The sequence below is a fragment of the Phalacrocorax carbo genome, chromosome 8 (assembly GCF_963921805.1).
Source record: "Phalacrocorax carbo chromosome 8, bPhaCar2.1, whole genome shotgun sequence".
Taxonomy (NCBI): domain Eukaryota; kingdom Metazoa; phylum Chordata; class Aves; order Suliformes; family Phalacrocoracidae; genus Phalacrocorax; species Phalacrocorax carbo.
The window spans coordinates 28,079,044-28,102,001 of NC_087520.1; the positions used below are offsets into that span (position 1 = coordinate 28,079,044).

The window sequence follows — 22,958 nt, forward strand, 5'->3', positions numbered from 1 at the left end:
AACGATTCTATGATTCTATGAATTTTTTAAGGCACAGAAAAGAAAATACATTGTTTGTTTATATTGCCATTGCAGAATCTTTAATCCTCTAACTAAAGTTCTTTCCCAGCGTCCCTTGCGCCAAAGCCCCTGTAACTAAAAGTTTTGATTGAATTTGCAGTAGAAGGACGTTGAAAAAAAAAAATAAATAAACCTGCTTATAGGCAAGTAACATTCTGTGACACCCTAAAGTTATTACAGATTTTATTTGTTTCACTTTTGTTCTTGTAAGTAGAAGCTTCTGTCAACAAGTATACAAAAATAAAACAAGGCCTTTTAAACAAATGAAGTGTGTCCTTATTTTCCTTTTTCTTTCTGGGCTTGCAAAAATAGATACCCTGTAAACTAGGTACAGGTCTTGAAGACGTGCGACTAATTTTGTAAAGTCTTGAACTTGTCTTTCTCATCAAAGCCACCTTTTCTTTCTTTATATGCCAAGTTTTTTCTATTCGCTGCTGGGTATGTTTTCTGTTCTTGTATATTACATCACCTCCATGTGCCCTCTCTGCCTTTTGTTCTAGCTTAGCAATGTTTATCAAAACTAAAGGAAATCAAAGGTACAACTCTTGAGATGCCAAAAGCAAAATTCGTGTCCTTTTAAAGATAAATGAAAACCATACCCTCTGTATCTAATTATGTTCTTCAGCTAACTGTTCCTTCTCTGAATCACATTGGTAATACTTACCAAGTGTAAAACTGAGTACGGTAATGAGAATTAAGTCTTTTTCCGGAGTACCTTCTTAAATATGTCTGCCTGTATATTTTAGACACTTTAGAACAAAAATACATATTTAAATCTGAAAATACTAGAAGTGATACATCGTTGGGATGTTGCATACTATTAGCATTCTTTCAATAGCTGAATGTTTTGTGGAATTGTAGCTTTTATAGTTTGCCTCACCACATCCCAAATCTGTAACTTTACTTAACAGCGTGCAGAGGTTCCTCTATAAGGTCATGCCTTAAAAATTACATTTAAGCAGCATATGGAGTAAATATGTGTCCTCCTTTTACTAACCTTAAATGATAAGCCTTAGGAAACTGTTATTTGTCAGTGCTATAAAGCAGATTGCTGCACAGTGGTTTCAATTATCTTCAAAGAGTACTTCACAGGCAGTAATAGTTATATCAAAACCTGAAATTTATTATTCAGGTTCTATGCTGAAGTCTTCACAGTGGTTATGTTCCTTTCAACAGAATGCTTTTTATGCTGACTTTTCACATTCTTTTTCATCTTTTATTATTTTCCCCAGAATGGCCACCAAGTTAATACGGCTTCTTAATGATAAAAAAAGGTCTGAACAAGTTGGTGGCGGCCCCAAGCGGCTGGGTCAGGTTGTGGAGCTGGAAGAAATGCTTGAGCATTTGCAAGAGAGAGTTCGTGAGCTTGAGAAACAAAATGAGAGTCTCCGCAGCAAACTCATTTCAACTAAACAGCAGCTCCAGATTCAAGGCCATAGGCCTTGTCCATACAGCTACGTTCAACCTCGTATTAACACTGGTCTCAAAAAAGTGAGTGAGGCTGCTGGCATGCTGGAGCACAGAAAGAAAGGTATTATTCTCCTTTATTAAAAATAGTGGTTTATATAGGTACCACTAGTTATTGCTTCACTGTAGCAAGTACATACTCTTCTGTTCATCAGTGGGTAAGTACCTGTAGGCAGAAAGACTGTTCTTCCCCCTTTTTCTTGTATTTATTCATTTATAGCAGTCATGATAACTCATTGCCTTTGGATTCCTTATTTTGAGAATCCACAGTGTTAGGGGTAAAACAAAAGCACAGATTTGAAAATAAAAGTAGTTTTCAAGCAAGTTTTCTAATAGTTAAAATCATGGGACTTACTTAGTATAACTTCTCTACATGTTAAATGCTTATAAAAGAAGTATATGAAAAAGTTTAGTGTTATCACATTATAACAGATTTACATCTGTAGTTTGTTTGCACATGTTTTTCGTTTTTTAATTTCAAGGTTTGTTCTAGTCTCTTGATACTTGTGTGCATAACACTTCAGACTTGAAAAATCTATCGCGTGTACAGACTTTCGAAAGAAAATACTACAATGCAGCCATCTTTAATGATGCTTTTTACTGTCAAGACTTACTGCTTAAGGCAGTCTCTCTCAGTCCTTTATTTATGGTAACCACATTTGAAATTACACTTTAAAACCTTTATATATTAATACGAATATTTGTAGAAGTAGTTGTACTCAGTTAACTAATGTGCGGTACAGATAATGTGTTTAAAAAAAGAAAGAGACAGCTATATTGGTCCTGATTCAAAACTGAGTCAGCAGAATTGTCTCGTTAACTTCTACAAGCTATGGATCAATCTGATGGCCAGTTATATTGGTTTTTTTTCCCTCCATCTCACCCTCCCACTAGTCTTTATTTTGGTTATATTGATTGTTAAGGTGTATGAAAACAGAAACAGTTCTCATGTTTTTAGATAGGCAATAAAAAGCAATGGGCTTTACCACTTTGCTTCTTTTATTTGAATATAGTGCAAGTTTTGACATCTTAAATTCACCTACATTTTCACGCTTTATGTTGTGAATTAGGTGGTTTTACTTCCAAAATAAATTTTTTGCGTGTTTGTTTTAACAATGCAAAAATAGGGTAGAAAGACAATAACTTGATTCAGGCCCAGTGCTAGCACAGAGAAAAGGGCAACTTGGTTCAAAGATTAAAGATCAAATATCGATACAGCATGCTGTGAGAACTTCTCTTGGCATAAGAACAGATCCAGATCAAAGATGTCTTGTGCAGAACTAGGACTGGGGCTATGTTGATTGAGGCAGTGGTTCTTAAACTGAAGAGAATGTGAGGAAGAAAAAAAAGAGTTGTCCACAGAACATCCATTTTCAGATAATATTATTCAGAAATTTCACTGAAGTTCTAGAGTGCCTATCTCAGTTCTAAGACCTTGTCCAAACTGGAAAGGATTCTGATAATTTGGGTGCTTTGAGCATGTGGTTTCTTGAACACGCTTTTCTATGGTGAAGACTATTACTAAAAATCTAGTAACCAATACTCAGAACTTGGGCACAGTAGCGTTGTCTTCCAGAAGGTCAGAGAAGATTTCTATAGCATCCTGGTTTTCTCTTGCATGTTTTCTCATCCTGCCCTTTTGATGAATGATTATAAACCTAGCAGTTTGGTGTCAGGTATGTGCCTCCTGTCTTTAGAGACTGCTGGACTCTTAAATTGCTCTGTGGAACCATGATGCTGAATCTGAAAACATCTTTAATGCAGATCAGAAAATTTTCAGAGCAATTCTCCAAAAATAAAATGAGTGCCTGGAAAAAATCAGGAAAGCTTAGATGTCTCCAGTGCATGAAGAGGCAAAAAGAATCCACAAATAATAAATATACCTTACCGTATCTGCTTTGTGTTTGGCTGGTTTACAAATACCATAGCAAGTCAATCCAAAAGATGTGGTCAAGTACGAATGTTCACTAAATACTCACTGATTCCTTTCATTACTTTCTTTATTGAGTATACAACCATCTAAGATACATCACAATTTGAACAAAAATAAATAAAATATATACTCCAGGCATATATATACACATATGTATATAGCACAGTTACTAATACCTTAAAATAATACGTAAAGATCAAAATTCAAAAGATATAAATAAATCAAGTTAACTCAGCACAAATGCAAATTAGGTAAATTTTTTTTCCGTCATTTTCTGAACCTGCTGGTATAGTTGTACTTAACCTTGTACCTGCTGGGATCGTTGTACCTTGAACCTAAATGACTTGATTTTTGGGTACTGAGGGTCGGCAGCCTTAATGCTGTATTTGAAATTTAATGCATAGTTTGGTCCCACCTCAAAACTTCATAAATTTCTTCTTGCTGAAGAAAGAGAAGCAGCAGAAAGATTTAGAGAAACCATTACTTTTACTCCTGAACCAACAGTTCTTCCTTAAGTAATTTCTTACTTTTCTTCACGAGAGACTTAGTATGCTCCTAAAGAACATAAGGAAAGTATTTGCACTGCTGCTAAAAATGGTCCTGTAGTTGCTTGTCCAAGTAAATGACACTTGTGATTTTGTTAAGAAAGTCCTATCAGAGGAAAAGTGAATACAAGTCCATGTTCCTGTTTAATAATGTTGATGATGATGTCCTTTGAAGACACTCTCTCTGTTCTCTGTCTTTAAACATAAAACCTAAGAACGTTTCAATTCACGTTTTAAATACTTCTCTTTAATAGTGCATGCCATATTGCCTGTAGTTCAAATTTTACAGGAGCTATGTTGTAGATAATCTGAATATCTCTTTCCATGTGAATTTGATGTAAAAATAATATTTATGGCATTTATACAGGAGTTGGAAGTGTTTGTACTGTATAGAGATTGTTGCTTTGTTAAATGCTTTTTCATTCAGCATGAAAAATATTTATCATTCCTTTGTTTTCAGGAATGAGATTTCAGGATTTAGAAGTAAGATCACCTAACCTTGTGCTCCCAAGAAATGGACAGAGTCTGCTCGAGGATACAAGGGCTGAAATAAGAAATTTGTATGATTTTAATATTTCTTAACTTTTGTCATAATTGTTAAAACTTGTGGTTTTCTAGAAGGAAAAAAAATTACTTTTTTCAGAAGTTTTTACGTCAGAAAATGTAAAGTGAAGTTCTTGGATCTGACAACAGTGGCACTGGCAGTAATGCAGAAGTGTTTTATAATAAGGAAAACATAGGATCAGGAATTTAGAAAGCAAAATGTAGGTACATGAGAATTTGGCTGGAAGTTAAAATTGATCTTCAGTGGTGAGCCTCTCTTTTTGCTAGGATGCAATGCTTCCCAGCTTACTACTGGACAAAATTAACCAAAAGAATCTCAGCTGCAAAATTATTACCAATGTAACTCCTAAAATGTGTGGGATAACCTGTGCAGGTGCTGACTGTATTGAATGTCTTACACTGATGTATTTAAGCTTCATTTCTAGAGGTGATCACAATTTATGGGTAAGTTGCAAAAAGTGCAGTATGGGATAGTAATGTAAAATTCTTTTGATTCACTTCTGCCTTTTGAAAGTTGGTTGTAATCCAGTTGCACATTTTATCTGAAATTGAAGCTCCGGAAACTCTTGATAACATCCTTAATATAGAGACTGCATGAAAACAGAGAGGTGTTATATAGGGTGGTTAAAAGGTAATTAACATCTAATTTAAAGATATTGAGGTCTGATTAGAACATTTTTCTTCTCCAAAGTGTATCAGAACCTATTGTGCTTTTTAGACATCTAGTTTTCTAAAAGCTACTTTCAGTACATGTGTTCCTTTCCGTAATGATTTACCTAAATCAGATTGACTGCAATATTCATAAATGCTAAACTTTCAGTAAGTGGGCAAGGTTAGTATACAAGTATATGAGTTGATGTGCAATTACATATTTTGTGCTTGGATTTTTATAAACACAGATATAACGGGATCAAATGAAATAATTTTACATAAATATTCCTAAAAATTATTTCAATAAATTTATTTAACCATGTTTAAATAGCACACTTGCTAGCATCCTGTCTGAATTTAACCCCTGCTGAACAGTTTAAAAAAAAACACAAAAAACCCACCCCAAATTACATTATAATAGAGTGTTATTAGTGGAAAAAAAATCGTTAGTAATTTTATAGTGATGGGCCGAGAAAGGGCTATGTTTCCTATATCTATCCCTTTTGAAGACTAGGAATGTAAGAGCTATCCATTAAGGCTGCCATGGATCTTGGTGTTCACAATAGCTTTTCTCCTCAGACTGATCAAAAACATTGTGTTACAATGCAGAAAACATTCAAATAGCATTTTTCTTCAGAGATTTTTAGTTCTCACAAAGGTTGGAATAATAACCACATTTGCTCAGAATGGTACATTTGGGTACAAAAGCAAACACATGGCCGAAAAATTAAAGGTACTTTTAAGTCTGCCATAGGTGTATGAAGTAATGAACTGTAGCTTACGCATCAAAAGCTTTAGAGTGGAAAGAATTGTAGACAAATTGTTGCTTATTTTTATTAGAAAAAGTGTGATTGGAAAATACATGAGATTAACTTGTCAAGAAAATCAAAATCACAAAGTTGTGGCCTTCTAAAAAGTATTTGGACTCTGATCTCTAATTTTCTGCCTTTTTTTTAATTGCATTTACTGTATAAATTCCACTGTTAAAGACACATCTTATTTTTTTGCATAAAGTTACCTAACTCAGAATAAAAGCTTAAAAATTACTCTCACGGCTCCATCCATTGAAGATCTCATATTCTTTTGATAGCTAGTAATGGTGTTTTCCTTTTCAGAAAACACTTGGTACTAATGGATTAGGAGGAGGCTACATTTAATATAGAGTATAAGAAACCATAACAGATTTTTCATCTAGGTTCTGCTAAATATTATTGAGCCCTGTTGTGGTTTAGTCCCAGTCAGCAACCAAGCACCACGCAGCCACTTGCTCACTCCCCCCTGGTGGGACAGGGGAGAGAATCGGAAGAGTAAAAGTGAGGTAACTCATGGTTTGAGATAAAGACAGTTTAATAGTAAAAGCAAAAGCTGCGTGCAAAAGCAAAGCAAAACAAGGAATTCATTCACTACTTCCCATGGCCAGGCAGGTGTTCAGCCATCTCCAGGAAAGCAGGGCTCCATCACGCGTAATGGTTACTTGGGAAGGCAAACGCCATCACTCCCAATGTCCCCCCTTCCTCCTTCTTCCCCAGCTTTATATACTGAGCATAACGTCATATGGTATGGGCTATCCCGTTGGTCAGTTTGGGTCAGCTGTCCTGACTGTGTCCCCTCCCAGCTTCTTGTGCACCCGGCAGAGCACGGGGAGCTGAAAAAGTCCTTGACCAGTGTAAGTGCTACTCATCAACAACTAAAACATCTCCACATTATCACTACTGTTTCGAGCAAAACTCCAAAACATAGCCCCATACTAGCTACTATGAAGAAATTTAACTCTATCCCAGCTGAAACCAGGACAAGTCCACATAAACATTTATTTTAAGAGTATTATGTTGTTTGTGTTGCTTTCGATAATGTGTTTGAATTAATCTGTTGTATTATTCACATCTTTTCGTGTGGTAACTTTCTAATTATTTTCATACTAAGTCAAACTCTTAAACCTCTGTTGTGATGCACGTCCTTAAGAAATACAAATTTTCCTGAACGCTTTTAAAATTTTTGCTCTCTTGAGTATTCATTTAATTTTTTTTTTAATTAAATACTTACCTAGTTTTGGAACGTAAGATGCTTGCACTTGCAGGGAGACTGTGACTGAGTCCCAGAGGGAGCGCATTGAGGAACTAGAACATGCCAGAGAGGTACTTGTGAGTCAGCTAAGAAGGAAAGAAAAGGAAATTGAAGAATCCGTCCTACGGCTGAAAGAGCAAGAAACAACAAGCCAAAGGTATTGTGAAAAATAGAAACCTCTGTGCTGGAAGCATTAGAAGAGCCATGTCATAATGTTTATATATAGCTGTGAAAATTACTTGTTCGGTTAAGAAATATGCACTTTAATTTTTTTTTCCCTTTGGTGAAACTAAGTCATAAAATGTTTTACCAAGTAGCCATGGATAATTCTAAGCAAGGAATTTGTTATGGTAATAGGTTATTATGGGGGTTCTTTTCACAAATAAACAGAGAAGTTCGTAACTACCATTTTAGAGAATTCATTTCCAGCTGATTCAGATTAATCTGAAATTCAACTCATGAAGTTTTCCTCATCTATTGTTTCTTCAATATAATTCTTACAAAATTTTAGATATAAGTTCACAGTGGATACTTTAATGTTCATTAATACTCATTGATAATTTGGAGTCTACAAATAGTAGAAAAATAATGGCCCTGTAAGGGTAGATTAGCAAATTTTTGAAGGAATATGGCATAGTTGTGCAGTGAAACAAAGCCAAATATTATTGTGGAATGTATTTCACAGTAAAGCCCCTATTAGTTTAATCTCTTTCCTTTCTCTGTCTTCTTTATTCTTTTAATTTAGCAAAAATACATACAAAATTATAGAACTTCGCATATATTTTCCCTCTTCTGACTGTTTCAATTTCACCTTGTTACTTTTAATTATCTTAGGGGTCTGATACAGCATGATCCTGCATTCCTTACTCATTTGATTTCAATGAAAGTTCTACTTGGATGAGAAACATGTGGTCAGTTCTTTAACTGCCTTTCAGGAGAGGGACCCCATTATTATGTGTGAGCATTCTTTTGTGCATCAGTGGCGCTATATAAATAATACATCATAATGTTTGCTATTAAATTATTTACAAAGTCATAAGTCTTCCCTATTCAGAATTTCCTTTCTGTAGTTTAAATGGGTTAAAGAAGTTGTTATAATAAATAATTTCTCAGCCTGTGCCTACAGTGGATTCAGAAAATATTTCAAAGATCTTTTCATTATTTGAAAATAATCTGATACAAATCTCAAAGAACTTCTGTGCTTTATTTGTCTATAGATGAACACTGTTCTTTAAGTACAGCAGTCAGAAACTGAACATACCTTCTAAATTTGCTGTCAGCTACCAAACTGCTGTAAAAATTTTAAGGAGTTTTAAAGTAAAGATATACTTTGAATTCAGCTAAAAAGTCCTTAAATAAAGTCAGGCTATTAAAAGTACTGCAGGTCCTTATTTATTTATTTATGTTTATCGAATTACTTGTATACAATCCATGATACTTGACCTAAGTTGCAATCTGTGAATTCATGTTTGAAGTTCTGGAATTATTTCCTTTATAGCCTATTTCTTGTTTGAAAACGGATAAAAGGTAAGTTAAGTATTTACAAGTTACTGTGTTTGGCTGAAGACACTGGGAAAGAAATTGAAAAATCTTGACTAGTGAATATCCCGAAGTGTGTGAGTTCTATAATTTTGCCACTAGAATACTTTTTGGAAGGCTGTTATCCCCACGTTATCACGTTAGAGTTTTTTAATGCTGAATGAATCAGAGTCTAAACTTAGAGGGATAGTGTTCTCTCCACGTTTAACTGTAACCTTAGGTACCAATGCATATTATCTTTAGGAGATTTCCTTTCTTGGAAGTCTTGTAACTGCTATCTAGTATAACACAAATAGATTTATAGGTTCTGTGTAACTCTTATATTGTAACTGTCAATACTGGAATATTGGAGGAAAAATTGGAAATTTGGGTGACTCATAAGGTCATCTTATTTCCTCTTCGTAGTTTGTCTTTGAATTTTGGTACAGTTGGCAGATTTTTCTTGTGATTTGTAAGAATACGCTTGGCTGCCATCCAGTTACGTTACTACCCAGAGACAGGTGATCTGTTGAAATTATTAAGGAACTGCATTGAACCAGAAGGATGAAAAAAATATGCTTCCCCCAATCTTTATGTTGTGGTACTATTTGATCTCAGCCTAATGCTAGCAAAATTAGGTTATTTTCAACTTTTAGGAAAATATTCTTTACTCTGCTACATGATTAAGAAATTCTTGTGATTGAAATAACTGTTGTTTCCAAGTAGTAAAGCAGCCACAGTTAATAATAATTGATCCATCAGCAGTAAGGGAGGGAGATACTAGTTATCCTGAGCCCTATACGTACAAGAAATCCAGTATATTTTTAAAGCTGCCTTTGCAGCTTCACTAGAGTTTCTGTGTAACACCACAAGAGCTACATAGCAGATGAGTTCCTATGCAGTATACTCTTCATAATGTTATTGTAACATGGCTGCAAACAAAGTTTTTTTTAATATTTCATTAGAGATTGTTTGGGGATTGTTTCAGAAATATAAAATTCTGACTTAATTCTAACTTAGGGGAGAAACTTAGAATCATAGAATCGTTAAGGTTGGAAAAGACCCTTAAGATCATTGAGTCCAACCGCTAACCTATCACTGCCAAGTCCACCACTAAACCATATCCTGAAGCACCACATCTGCCCTTCTTTTGAATACCTCTAGGGATGGAGACTCAAGCACCTCCCTGGGCAGCCTGTTCCAATATTTGACAACCCTTTTGGTTAAGTTTTTCCTAATATCCAACCTAAACATCCCCTGGTGCAGCCTGAGGCCATTTCCTCTCGTCCTATCGCTTGTTACTAGGGAGAAGAGACCGACCCCCGCCTTGCTACAACCTCCTTTCAGGTAGTTGTAGAGCGTGATAAGGTCTCCCCTCAGCCTCCTCTTCTCCAGGACAAACAACCCCAACTCCCTCAGCCGCTCCTCGTAAGACTTGCTCTCCAGACCCTTCACCAGCTTCGTTGCCCTTCTTTGGACATGCTCCAGCACCTCAATGTCTTTCATGTCCTGAGGGGCCCAAAACTGAACACAGTACTTGAGGTGCGGCCTCACCAGTGCTGAGTGCAGGGGCACGATCACCTCCCTGCTCCTGCTGGCCAAGCTATTCCTGATACAAGCCAGGATGCCAGTGGCCTTCTTGGCCACCTGAGCACACTGCTGGCTCATGTTCAGCAAGCTGTCAGCCAACACCCCCAGGTCCTTTTCCTCCAGGCAGCTCTCCAGCCACTCCTCCCCAAGCCTATAGCGTTGTTGTGACCAAAGCCCCTGGGCACTTGGCCTTGTTGAGTCTCATACCGTTGGCTCCAGCCCAACGATCCAGCCTGTCCAGGTCCCTCTGTAGGACCTTCCTGCCCTCCAGCAGATCGACACTTCCGCCCAGCTTGGTGTCACCTGCAAACTTACTGAGGGTGCACTCAACCCCCTCATCCAGATCATCAGTGAAGATACTGAACAGGACTGGCCCCAACACTGAGCCCTGGGGAACACCACTTGTGACTGGCCGCCAACCGGATTTGGCTCCATTCACCACCACTCTCTGGGCTCAGCCGTCCAGCCGGTTGTTAACCCAGCACAAAGTGCACTTGTCCAAGCCGTGAGCAGCCGGCTTCTCCAGGAGAATGCTGTGGGAGACAGTGTCAAAGGCCTTACTAAAGTCCAGATAGACAATGTCCACAGCCTTCCCCTCATCCACTAAGCGGGTGACCTTATCATAGAAGGAGACCAGGTTAATGAGGCAGGACCTCCCTTTCATAAGCCCCTGCTGGCTGAGCCCGATCCCCTGGTTGTCCCGCATGTGCTGCGTAATGGCATTCAAGATGATCTGCTCCATGACCTTTCCTGGCACCGAGGTCAGGCTGACAGGCCTGTAGTTCCCCGGATCCTCCTTCCAACCCTTCTTGTAGAGGGGTGTCACATTTGCTAGTTTCCAGTCATCTGGGACCTCCCCAGCTGACCAGGACTGCTGATAAATGATGGAGAGTGGCTTGGTGAGCTCCTCTGCCAGCTCCCTCAGTATCCTCGGGTGGATCCCATCCGGCCCCATGGACTTGTGAACATCGAGGCGAAGGAGCAGGTCGGTGACTGCCACCTCTTCAACAACTGGGACTTCATTCTGCATACTAGCTCCATTTCCCAGCCCAGGGGCCTGACAACCCTGAGGATGACCAGTCTTACTATAAAGACTGCGGCAAAGAAAGCGTTAAGTACCTCAGCCTTCTCCTCGTCTTTCGCAGCAAGGTTACCTTCCACATCCAACAAAGGAGGGAGGTTCTTCCTGGCCCTCCTTTTTTCACTGATGTATTTATAAAAACATTTTTTGTTATCTTTAATGGTGGCGGCCAGTTTAAGTTCCAGCTGGGCCTTCGCCTTCCTAATCTTTTCCCTGCATAACCTCACAACATCCTTGTAGTTCTCCTGAGTCACCTTCCCTGTGGGTTGGCCTGTGGGTTGATGTACCTAAAAAATGTGTTCAGTCTAAAATTTATCTCTGTTTAGTTTGCTGTTTTTAATTTGAAGATGGCCAAAACCATAGTAACCTGATGGTTTGTTGTCTATGATACAAAGTGAGCAAGTTAAAACATTACGTCTAAAGAATAACATTTTGCAAGCAGCTAGCTTTGATTAACTTTATTGCTCACTGTACTTCCTGAAAACATTTTTAAGCCACCCCAAAATGCATTTTTGAGAGAGGGACTTGGGTTTTGCACATGTTTTTGGTGGGTTTTGTGCTGTGTTTTGTTGTTGGTTTTTTGTTTGGGTTTTGGTTTTGGGGTTGTTTTTTTTTATAAGCGAAAAAGCTTATTTGCCAGTCAGTTTTTGATTCCTTTGGCATTTTTTGCTGCAACATGACTTTGGAATTAGACCTATTAAAAGTGTGGATTTTTTGACAGGAGCATTATACCTGATGCATTCATGACTTCTGTGTTTGTATTATAGCATTGCAGACCTAGATTAAAATGTGGAACATGTTACTCACAATACATTATCTAAAGGGTTTTGAGAGACTACAGCATGTATATGAATTTGCTAAACCATGTCTATTAAAAAAAAAAATTCCTTATATTTGCATTTCCATATCTGATTTTTTATTTTTAACCTGTTACACTAAAGATCTTGACTTTTTTTTATTTGTAGATAGCTCTTTAGCCAGGAAAACAAATACAGAATTTTATGTTGGTATTTAAATGATGTTAATAACTTAGATGCTAGAGCTATTGATGCAGTGTTAATGTTTTGCTTATTGCAAATATGCTATCAATTGCAGCATAAATGTGCTACTAGAAGGTAAATGTTGTTGAGGGTTTTTTTTTTCCCTGCCCCTTTATATTTGACTTCCTATGGGAATATGAGGTAAAGGAAAGAACATGTATGTCAGCATATAATCCTGTTAGTTCCTAAGCATTGTAAAATGAAAAGGGTCCCGCCTATTGATGTTCTATTCTTTACTTGTCTGCTTGGAAGACTATGTGTATATCTTGGCCATTGATGCATTTGTCATTGAGAACTAATAGCATAGATACCTGTTGTTTATTTTGCCCAGACAGAGTGATCCTGAGAAATATGGTGGTGATATTTTTTTTACGTGTTGTTTTTCCTGTTCTAAATTTGAATGGGGAAAGTTTGTGAGCCACAGGTCTAGTTGATACACTAGTCAGGACTCTCTAAGAGTGGTCTCAGTATTGTATCCATGTCCCGCTTATATGGAAGTAAAGACAAGATGCAAGGGATGTGGTTTAATTAGACCTCAATTTAATTAGCTTAGCCATCTGGGATTTACTGGCATAAATTTGTACAGTGCAGGTCAAGATCCTTTCTTTAATCATTTCTGTCTGGTGTAGGTTGCTATCAATCCTCCATTCCCACACAGCTGGTCCCCAGCCTGTTATTGGGACCCCACTCTGTATGCTTTTAATCCAAATGAGATGATGTCTGGAAAAGAAATTGTCTCTTTGGTGCACTTCAGGCACCCCAAACATAATTCTTAGTTTTTTAGAGTCACTTTCTCCTAACTTACTTTCCAATTTCAGACTTTTTAATCCATCTTTAGGATGAGGTTTAGAGTGGAAGGATAGAGTTCGTGTTCCTTATTTCTACTCTTGTGGCAGAAGGCGTGCTAGAGCTAAATCAGTATGCCCATTAATTCAGGTTGCTGCCTCCAAAGGGATATTAGTCCCTTTTCTTTTTCTAACTTGCTCCAGGTCTACTTCCATGTCTTCAGGTTCTGTGGCAGCATTTCTAGCTTTTCTAGCAATAGAGAAAATATTGAGTGACCTGTCTTAGCACAGCTTTGTTCTTAGATGTTATTTTGTTATTCTTTGAGCAGAGTATTATCTGTGTAAGTGAAAGGTAGCATTGACTTTTATATCAAATCTGTATATAACCCCTATTTTTTAGTTATATCAGTATAGCTGGGCTATCTAGTTAATCAATTTCTATTCTATTCTACTGTTTCCTGACTTCATTTATAACAAATGAATTTTCCCAACAGAATGTACGTAAATGAACTTTGCATTGCCCATGAAATTTGAAATTATTTTGTTCTTCAACAGCAAGCTCCTTGTCATGTACCTAGATGCACTGGATGTTTCTTAGATGTATTTTATTTATTTAAATAAAATATTTATATAATTTATTTAAATAAAATATTGTAGAAGTACTGTATAGAAATAATTTTGTTGCTCTAGCCCATAATGAGAGCTGAGATTGTGATTGATGCAATGCACTAGTAAGAAATCAATGGCATATGCTTTCTACAGCTAGAAACTTCATGAGATAAATACTTCTAAAATTGTAAGGACTGAAATTATCCTAATAAAAAGTGACTTTTCACTTCTGAATTTGAATAATTTACTTCATAATATCAGTACCCCAAACCTGTTTAAATCAAATGTTATTTCATTCACTGTTGAAAAAATAGTTAATGTTGATTGTCAGGAGCCATGGGGTTTACATCTGTACATCATAAATTTCACTATCATCTGCTCCTTTTTCTACTTAAAAAGAAAAAAAAGAAACAAAAAGCTCCCTGCTTAAAAAAGAGGGGGGGCGGGGTGTGGAGAAAAAGAAAAGGCCTTTGAAGGCATCAGAGCCTTTTGTTTGATGTGTGGAACAAGATTAATAAAAATGTGCCACTACATTAGCTTTTAAATAGCTAGCATGAGACAGTGCTGCTGTCTATACTCACTTTAATTTATGTAGATAACATGTTTTAGAGACATGATAGTTTTAGCATTGTGTTAAAGCTGTTCCTTGCAGAAGATCTCAGGTTTGTGAGTGTGTTTATCTTCCGTGTAAGGACAATTAACTGGGCAATGCCAAAACACAGTAGGCTTTGGTATTTTACAGAATAAAAGGAAAATATTTTATGAACTCAGCTGTTTTACAGATGTGTAAGCTTTGTAGTCCATTTTCTTGCTGCAGCATGTCATTGTGACAATTCCCCCAGTAGGTCTAAAATAGATAAATACTGGAAGAGAAATTACCTTTTCAAATGCTAAAGATTTATTCTGATTTTAGCATATTTTTTTTATTAATTGGTTTCTCTTCCAATACTTGAAGAAGGTGTGAAAATAATGGGGTTTAGTTTCACTGTTTGAAGTAAGGGAAAACTTCAGAAGTAAATATTTATTTAAATTTTGAATGATTTTGTACATTCTTTCTATTAAACAGTATGTTCTCAAATTGAATTGTGACATTATAGCACATCTACATGGATAATAAGTGATTTTTTGTGTAGTTAAGACATACCTGCAACTTGTTTGAATGCCAGCCTTAAGGTGTTACTGTAGAAATTGCTACGTCACTTTTTCTTGGTAGTATTTGATAGGTTTAAACTGTGAGAGGAAACTCCATAAAATAGTAATCTAATACTTTGGAGGGTGGAAAACAAGTGAATGGAAAACAAATAATCTCCTTAGGTATAGGATTGTTTTCTCTTCCTGTCATATATGGTTTGATACAATAAACAAAGATGTACATGTATTGACTGCAGCTGCTATGTCTTCATGCGGTAGAATGTTTATTTACCTAAATTCTGTAATCTGGATTATAGAAGAAGAAATTAATTTGGGTATTACACTCTAAATCTTCTCCCAAATCTGTTGTAGAAAGCTGACTTGCAAAGGATTTCAACTTTTCAAGACAAAAATAATAAGATAATTCATTATGTATCTTTGAGCTCATGATGCATTTCTTTACAATACAATTTTGAAGGCTAAACATTCGGGACAATGTGGAAATGATCAAGGTCCATAAACAGCTGGTTGAGAAAAGCAATGCTCTTTCAGCAATGGAACGAAAATTTCTCCAGCTTCAAGAGGTAATTGCAATTTTGTCAGTAACATTCCTTTACTCTTGTCACATAAGCATGCGTAAATAGAAAACAAATATACACAGTTCTTGATTCTGAGTCAATGCTGAGTACATGAAAATGAACCACATAATACATTGCACCCAAGCTGCTCCAGGTATGTAGGGTTGTTTAGTCTTAAGATGTTTTGGGTTTTTTTTCAGAAGGGTGTAGCAGGTCTTAAAGATTTTGTCTACAAAGGCATCCCAGGCAGACTGTGGAGAATGAACTGCATTGTCTGGCTATCTAAAGAGACTCCTGATCATTTAAAAAGACAGCTTTGACCTAAGTGTATTGATTTACTAAAGAAGGGGTACCAGACCCATCACTCAGTTTATCAGTCTTTGATAAAGCTGGGGAGGTTTGACTGTTTAGAGTTCTGACTTAACTTATGTTTGTAAGTTCATGGAAATTATTTGAGGGCTACTCTAAGTAATAGATTTTCTTTATAAAAAGAGCATGTTTATGAAAATATCACCAGAACATGCAACTGTATGGTAGATTCCATATAGGTTTTAGTTATATATAATTTTTCTGCTTCCCATGCATATTTGGAGAACTTCATGTGTATACAGACAGTGGTAGTAGGATAATATCTTAGAAACAGGACAGTTCCTGTGAGTAAGAATCATACATGCAATAGAGCTTAATAAAGTATTCCAGCCTTATGAGGTGAAAGCACTAGATATCCTTGTAAACACTTACTGCTGGCTGCTTCTTGTTATTTTAGCATGCTAAAGAACACTTGTGCCATTAGATTTTTTTTTTGTTGCTCCGTTCCTTTTTTCCTGTCTTTTTCTGCTTCTATGTTTTGCTTTGCTTTGCTTCCCTCCCTTTGTCAGTATAATACCTATATCTTCTCTGCCAAAGCAGCTCTTCTGTTAGTAGCTCAAATCTAATTTTTCACAGGGTGAACTATGTAGAATGTAAATTTCAGGGCAGACAGATTTCACATGGCTTTTTGTGTTCTTAAATAGAAAGCAATAAACTGTTCCATTTTAAATCATATGTGACTTTTTGGTAATATACAGCAAATGTCAAGTACTTACGCCTCTATCTTGGCAGAAGCCGAATAGAAACACATGCCTAGGATTCAAACTGGTATTTGAAGACATTGTTTCTAATATTCACAGAGAAAGCTGCATTTTTTTAAAGGATGAGTGTGGGTTTTTTCTCTTTTGTTTTTTTTTCTTACAAGATAATGGATATGATGGTTTTCGATTTTCAATCATTTGAATGTTTGAAATGTGTCTACTAAATGTGAATAACTGAAATCCAAAATTTCTAGTTTACATAGCATATAAAGTACTTACTTAAAAACAAAACCCCCCTGCTCTGTTGATGCTTCTTTATCTTGGTTATTTTTATGACTGTTGAGTTCATTATCATTTACTTTCAGCTCCTACCAAATGACACCAATAGAATTCCTCCATGTTCATCTTCGAACATGAGTCAGCCCAAAATGTGAAACCACAGAATGATAAGAGTCTAATCCTTCATCTAACGATATTGAAGTTGAGCTTGCTACGAAACATTTACAGGACAGTTTTTTGTTGATGATTAATTTTAATTGGATGAAGGAATTGTGCAATCTGCTTCAAAGAATGAAGGAACCTGAAACTGTTTGGATTATGCATTTGATCTCATTGGTGTATTTATTTGCTTTAATCACAGACTTAACATTCAGGATTTCATTTAATATGACATATGCTAATCTGTGCAATTACAATTTAAAATACTGTAGAGGGTTATTTGTTCTCTGGAACAATCAGTACAACAATTCACAACTGTAATTGAGGGGAGTTTGTGTTCATTTGTGCAATATATCTAGGAGGTATATATCCATTTTCATTAAATGAGTTATTTCTAATTGACAACAATATCAACGCATGTTTCCCAAAGAAATAAAATTCCAGACTAGAAATGATCCCAATTCTTGCCGTGACCCGAGTCTTATGATACTCCAGGGAGAGCAGGATAGAAAACGGTTCAGGCATGGGGGGAAGTGCTGACAGAACACTCAGGTATAGAAGGATATCAAGGTACAGAAGGCACTTGGGCGGGGTTGGGAAATAAGGGCAAAGTCATTGTCCCCTTAAAGTTAACGGGGAAAGTTAATCCAAAATGGTCAGTAGAGCAGCAGAGACACTGAAGGATTAGAATTTGAAGCAAGGAGATATTTCAGGAGGATACTTTTAGTGCTTTTAATGAGATGGTTCAGTAGAATAAATAAGACTGTTGAATTTGTTTTCAACTGTTCTGGAAATTAAAGACAGAGATAAGGGTGAAATGGTCTATGAAAGGCAGCTTTGCCAAGGTGTTTTGTTTTTCTTTTTCCTTCATATATCATGGGTTGAAGTGACAGGACTTATTGAAATGGGAAAGAACCTCAGGAAAAAATCGAAGCTGGGAGATAGGGAAGAAAAGATGAGTTCACTTGGACAGTTGGAAGTGTTAGAGACTGTAAGGATTCTGATTTTGGGGAGAAAGGAAATAAATTTGGAGAGAAATGAAAAGAGTGTGAAAAAAGTTTTTAAGGTGTCTTTTCTTTGAAGTTACTGGAATACAATTCACAGGACAGAGCAAGAGGATCATTGAAGAGGGACTTAAAAATTGATGACTAATATGCTTCATTATCTCTCTGAATAAGACTGCTAATATTATTTATTCTCCATGATATTTTCTTTATGGGGAAATGAGATATGAGAGGCTGATGATCAGGTTGGTGACTGGATTTTCTGTGGGTTTTTTGCTTGTTTCTAGGATATTCAGACTGCATGTGAACCTAAACAATTTGTACAGGATACACATTCAGCTTCTCCGTTTAACTGCTTTGTAGGAATATTTTATGGGAAACATGAAGCTAACTTTTTTCTGGCTACAGTCATTAAACATTGTCTATACTCATACATGTATTTTACATAAATTTTGAAATAATAATGTTATTAAACAGGAGATTGGCTTTTGGGCTGTTTGGTTTCAAGTCATACTTTAATTTTGATTTACATTGAAATTCTTAATGAATGAGGCTTTATTAAATCATTGTGGAATGTAGGGAGTATAATATTAACTAATAATCTGGAAATAGAGGTTCTATCAGCATCCGCCATTTAATATTAAAGTTGGTTAAATGTGCCTTAATATAATCTATTGAACTAATTTCAGATCTAAAATAAATCATAAGTCTCTTGTTAAATGACTGCTAGCAGGGAAATAGGACTGAGTGCATTAGGACTATGAAACAATTACATATCTACAATTAAGGGTTAACAGAGCTGTGGCAACTTCTGTGATTAACATAACTGTGGTCAACATTCATTTTTGCTTGCTACTGCGGTGTTTTTGGTCAGCATGTCTAACCACTATACCCACAGCAAAATCTTAATTGCTTAACAGATGTATTTCTTGGTCATTTTCATCATGACTGAACCGAGGGTTTAATGTTCTTGAGAGCAACAAGAATGCCACCTTCTCTTGGCCATGCATAATGAAAGTTGCTTTCAGTTACTTAGTTCAAGAGTGTCTCCTGTTGACCGCCTTGAGAATATATATGAAATACCGCCGTGAGAGACCACTGGTTGAATACGCAGAGTGCTGTAACATTCTACTAAGTGTGTTTAATTTATTTTTTCTCTCCATTTTCCTTCCTTCCTTTTCATAGAACCAAAGGAACTTGAAGATGAGCCATGATGCTTTAATAGCAAAAGGTGATGAACTGAATCTACAGCTTAAAGAGGAACGGTTAAAGTGCCTCCGTCTTGAAAAAGAATTGCAATCAGTGACTATTTCAAACCGAAGGACAGAGGAGGTGAGATTGTATTCAGCAGAGGTAGAATCCACTTTAGGTAGTACACATAGATAAGGGAAAAGTTAATGCAGAGTTTGATTGCAGAGGTGTGAATAGACCTTTCAGACACATTTAGAAGGCTGACCTGGTAATATATATACTTCTGTCCCATTAGAAAGAAAATCCTGTGGTTGCTACTTGCATTTCATAGAATCATGAACCCATGCCACGTAATCACTGCACTACCGTTTGGACAATATTTGAGGTTAAAGCATAGGATTTCATGTCAACTCTGATACTAAACAAGTGGTTTGTTAAACAGAAAAAAATCATAATGATTTATTGATCACATATTGCTAGTTTTTTAGTATTATTTCAACTTGGTTTAATTATGGTGTAGTATTACATCTTACTCAGCAGTTCAAATCAGTCACTTCTGTTTCTTTGTCTAGCGATTCTCAGAGGCAAGTATCATCACTAGCAGTCACACAGATATAGGGCTAAAAATCAAGTGGTTTATTCCTCATTCTCTTTAATATATGAGGAGTAAGAGTCTACAAACATACTTGGTTTTTTTCTTATATTTTGTAGCAACTTTAGTTTTACCAGCTGATTTGCCCATTTGGAATATATTTTACATGAACCAAGTTTAACAAGTTTGCTTTACAGTTGGACTTGATGATCTTAAAGGTCTTTTCCAACATGTATGATTCTGTGTGTTATTCTGTGCATAAGATTACCTCATAGATATTTCCTCCAAACTTTTAAACTATTGTAATGCATGTAGGGTGTATCTTCTGGGTTAAAGCGTTACATATCTTTAAAACCATATCCTGCTTTAGTGAGCATTTTGAAAGCAAGGACTTGTCATTTCTATACGTCAATAAAAAAATATCTACAGGAGCCATTAACTAGCTAATACTAATACTCACTTACCAAAACAGAAATAACAATTTTTAATGCTACAGGGGTTTGGGGGGGTTGGTGTTTTGTTTTTTTCTTCTCCCCCCCCCCCCAAAGGCAGAATGTGATTAGATACTGTTGTTCAGCTGCAACATGTTAGTCTCAGCTTCGTATGAACAGCATGAAAAAGACTGGGCCAAATGTAAATCCATGTGTTGAAAAAAAGTGTTATTTTGAAGCTTCTAAAAGACTGTTGTATAAAAAGAACAAATAAAAGCTTGACAATGCCTACAAATTATTAACTAATTGTCATTGTAATTTCCTTTTGTGCTGTGCATTGCTTGAAACTTCCTTCATTTTAGTTACAGGAAAGAATAAATGATCTAGAAAAAGAGAAGGAACTCTTGAGGGAAAACTATGATAAGCTGTATAAGAGGTAAATTACAGTTTCTGTATATAAAAAACTTGATTCCTGTCCTGTTTAACAGGTCTTCATATACTGTGTGCTTGAATGTCCATATGTGTGTTCTATGTTTGTGCTCATATGTAGACATATTCATGCTACAGTTCTTCATATCAGTAAGTGTATATGGAAGCTTTTGTGGTGTTCTGTCTGTACTTCATCTGTTCTGTTGAAGCAGAGCAGCTTCCATACTTGTTCCAATACTCTTAAAATAGTAGATTACTTCTTTTTAAAAAAATCTAATTAAAAATAAGTAGACGTCACTTTATTTTGAACATCAACACAAAAAGTTCTGATTTTAATTTCTAATATAACTTTTTGTAGGGTTGATGTCGAAAGAAGAATACACCTAGCTAGTCATATATTCCATTGGGTTTATTTTATTTTACTTTGGGAAAAGTGGTGTTTGAACTTTTTGTACAAGTTCTTCCAGCACTTCTCAGTGGACCTAGAGTCTGATATTTGACAGCTTCTCTGATGTTTATTTTTGAGGGGTGGTTGGTTTGTTTTGGTAATAGCTACCATTTCATTTGTACTGGTTCTGCCTGAAGTTTTTATAGAGGCTCATGTAAGTTTTTACAAAGGTTCCTATACATAATAAGTTGTATAAATTGTATTAGGAATGCTTACAATGAAAATGAAAATACATTGCCAGTTATGATTCAGAAATTCTCTGGTACAGAAAAGTAGTCATTATAGTCAATTGACACAAGCATATTAAAGGAAGAAATGACCTCCAAATGAACTTCTCCTTTATTGTGAAACCATGCGGTCTTTTACACTGAAGAGGGTTAGAAAATAAGAGAAATTTCCTAGAGCTAATAATTGCCTCAAAAGTAGGTAAAATGCTTGAAAACTTTTCTCATATCAAAATTATTCTCTTAAAGTTTGTATGGTTTATCAGTGTGATGTCTGTAAAAAAAAATTCCAATGAGTAAACATAACGTGACTGGTATAAATTGTTTTTTACTGTATTTGTACAATATTTATTATGCTTTTTGTACTTGCAAATACAAATAGCTTAGAACATTTTTTACATATGAGGTGTAACAGTTGTATAATCACAATATTTAGAGTTTTGTACAGGGGCAGTTGGTCAGTTGTCTTTTGCTTAAGTTCATTGTAGATTCGTCCAAAGTCTGATTATGTAATAAATATTTCTGATTATGATTTTTTCCTACTCTATCATTATGCAGGGGAATAAATCACTATCAAATCAACTTTCAATCTTGGCTTGAAATTTTCTGTTCTATTTAAATCATAGTGGGATAACTTAAGATGATGTTTAACTAGATAAATTTTAACATTGTTTTCTCTTAACCCAGTAATCTACAATATGGCTTTTCTTTTTCCTAAAATACTCCTTTCATATACTCCCATTTAAACTTTGATTCATGTTTTATCATTCCATGTTACTACATAGGTAACAAGAAATTAGAGAAACAGATCATTTCATTATTATCACTGTTTAATAGCCGACTTCTGTTGCCCATTTGAACAATGCAACTTTACTACAGTTTACCTGCTGCTAGCAGTGAATAGGCCAGTGTCCACAGGTGCCAGATAATTAATATTTCCTTCTTTTTTTAAGGGAGGAAAAGAGACATAAACCCATTCTTTGCTAATGTTATCTTTTTGGAAATTCGTTAGAAGTTGATGGGAATTTTGCCAAAGGCAAGACTGCAGAACTGGATCTGAAAAGTTTACAAAGAACAAGTATGAATTTGTCTGTTGACTCTTATTATTCAGTCAGTACCCAAGAAAACAATTCGTTTGGATAAAAGGTTTGGAGGAATTGTTTTCATATGACCTTGTAATGCAAATCTAGCAATGCTTAAACTCCCTCCAAAGGAAGTAGTGCCAGATGTGGTTGACCATTTATAGTTACCCAGATGGCTCCAACTCCAGTGAAATGCAGTAAATGTGAAAGAAATGCCACATGAAATCAAGTAAAAGTAATCTTAAAATTCAAAGGAAGAAAGCAACAGCAGTGGACTCAATTCAAACTGACATAAACATTAGCATTATATAGGCATGGATAAAACCTCTTCGAAATTGTTATTCACTTAAACGTCTAAAATCTGAATTACTATCATTGTAACTATTAACGATTTTTCTGCCAGCACAGTCTTTTCTTTCAGCACAGATTAAAA

General features: G+C 35.9%; 1 protein-coding gene across 8 annotated transcripts in view; it reads left to right on the top strand.

The window, feature by feature from the left end:
• Positions 1–22,958, top strand: part of RPGRIP1L (RPGRIP1 like) — an 84,495-nt gene that overhangs the window by 9,122 nt on the left and 52,415 nt on the right. For 4 of the 8 annotated variants that reach the window (XR_010374247.1, XM_064459376.1, XM_064459378.1 and 1 more), the window contains exons 4-9: positions 1,293–1,591; positions 4,466–4,565; positions 7,298–7,441; positions 15,517–15,622; positions 19,314–19,460; positions 20,705–20,778. Coding sequence is in view for 6 of the 8 variants with exons in the window: in XM_064459376.1 (XP_064315446.1) it covers positions 1,293–1,591; positions 4,466–4,565; positions 7,298–7,441; positions 15,517–15,622; positions 19,314–19,460; positions 20,705–20,778 (870 nt within the window). In the remaining 2 variants the exon portion in view is untranslated. The other 4 variants (XM_064459380.1, XM_064459379.1, XR_010374248.1 and 1 more) reach the window with 4 other exon arrangements.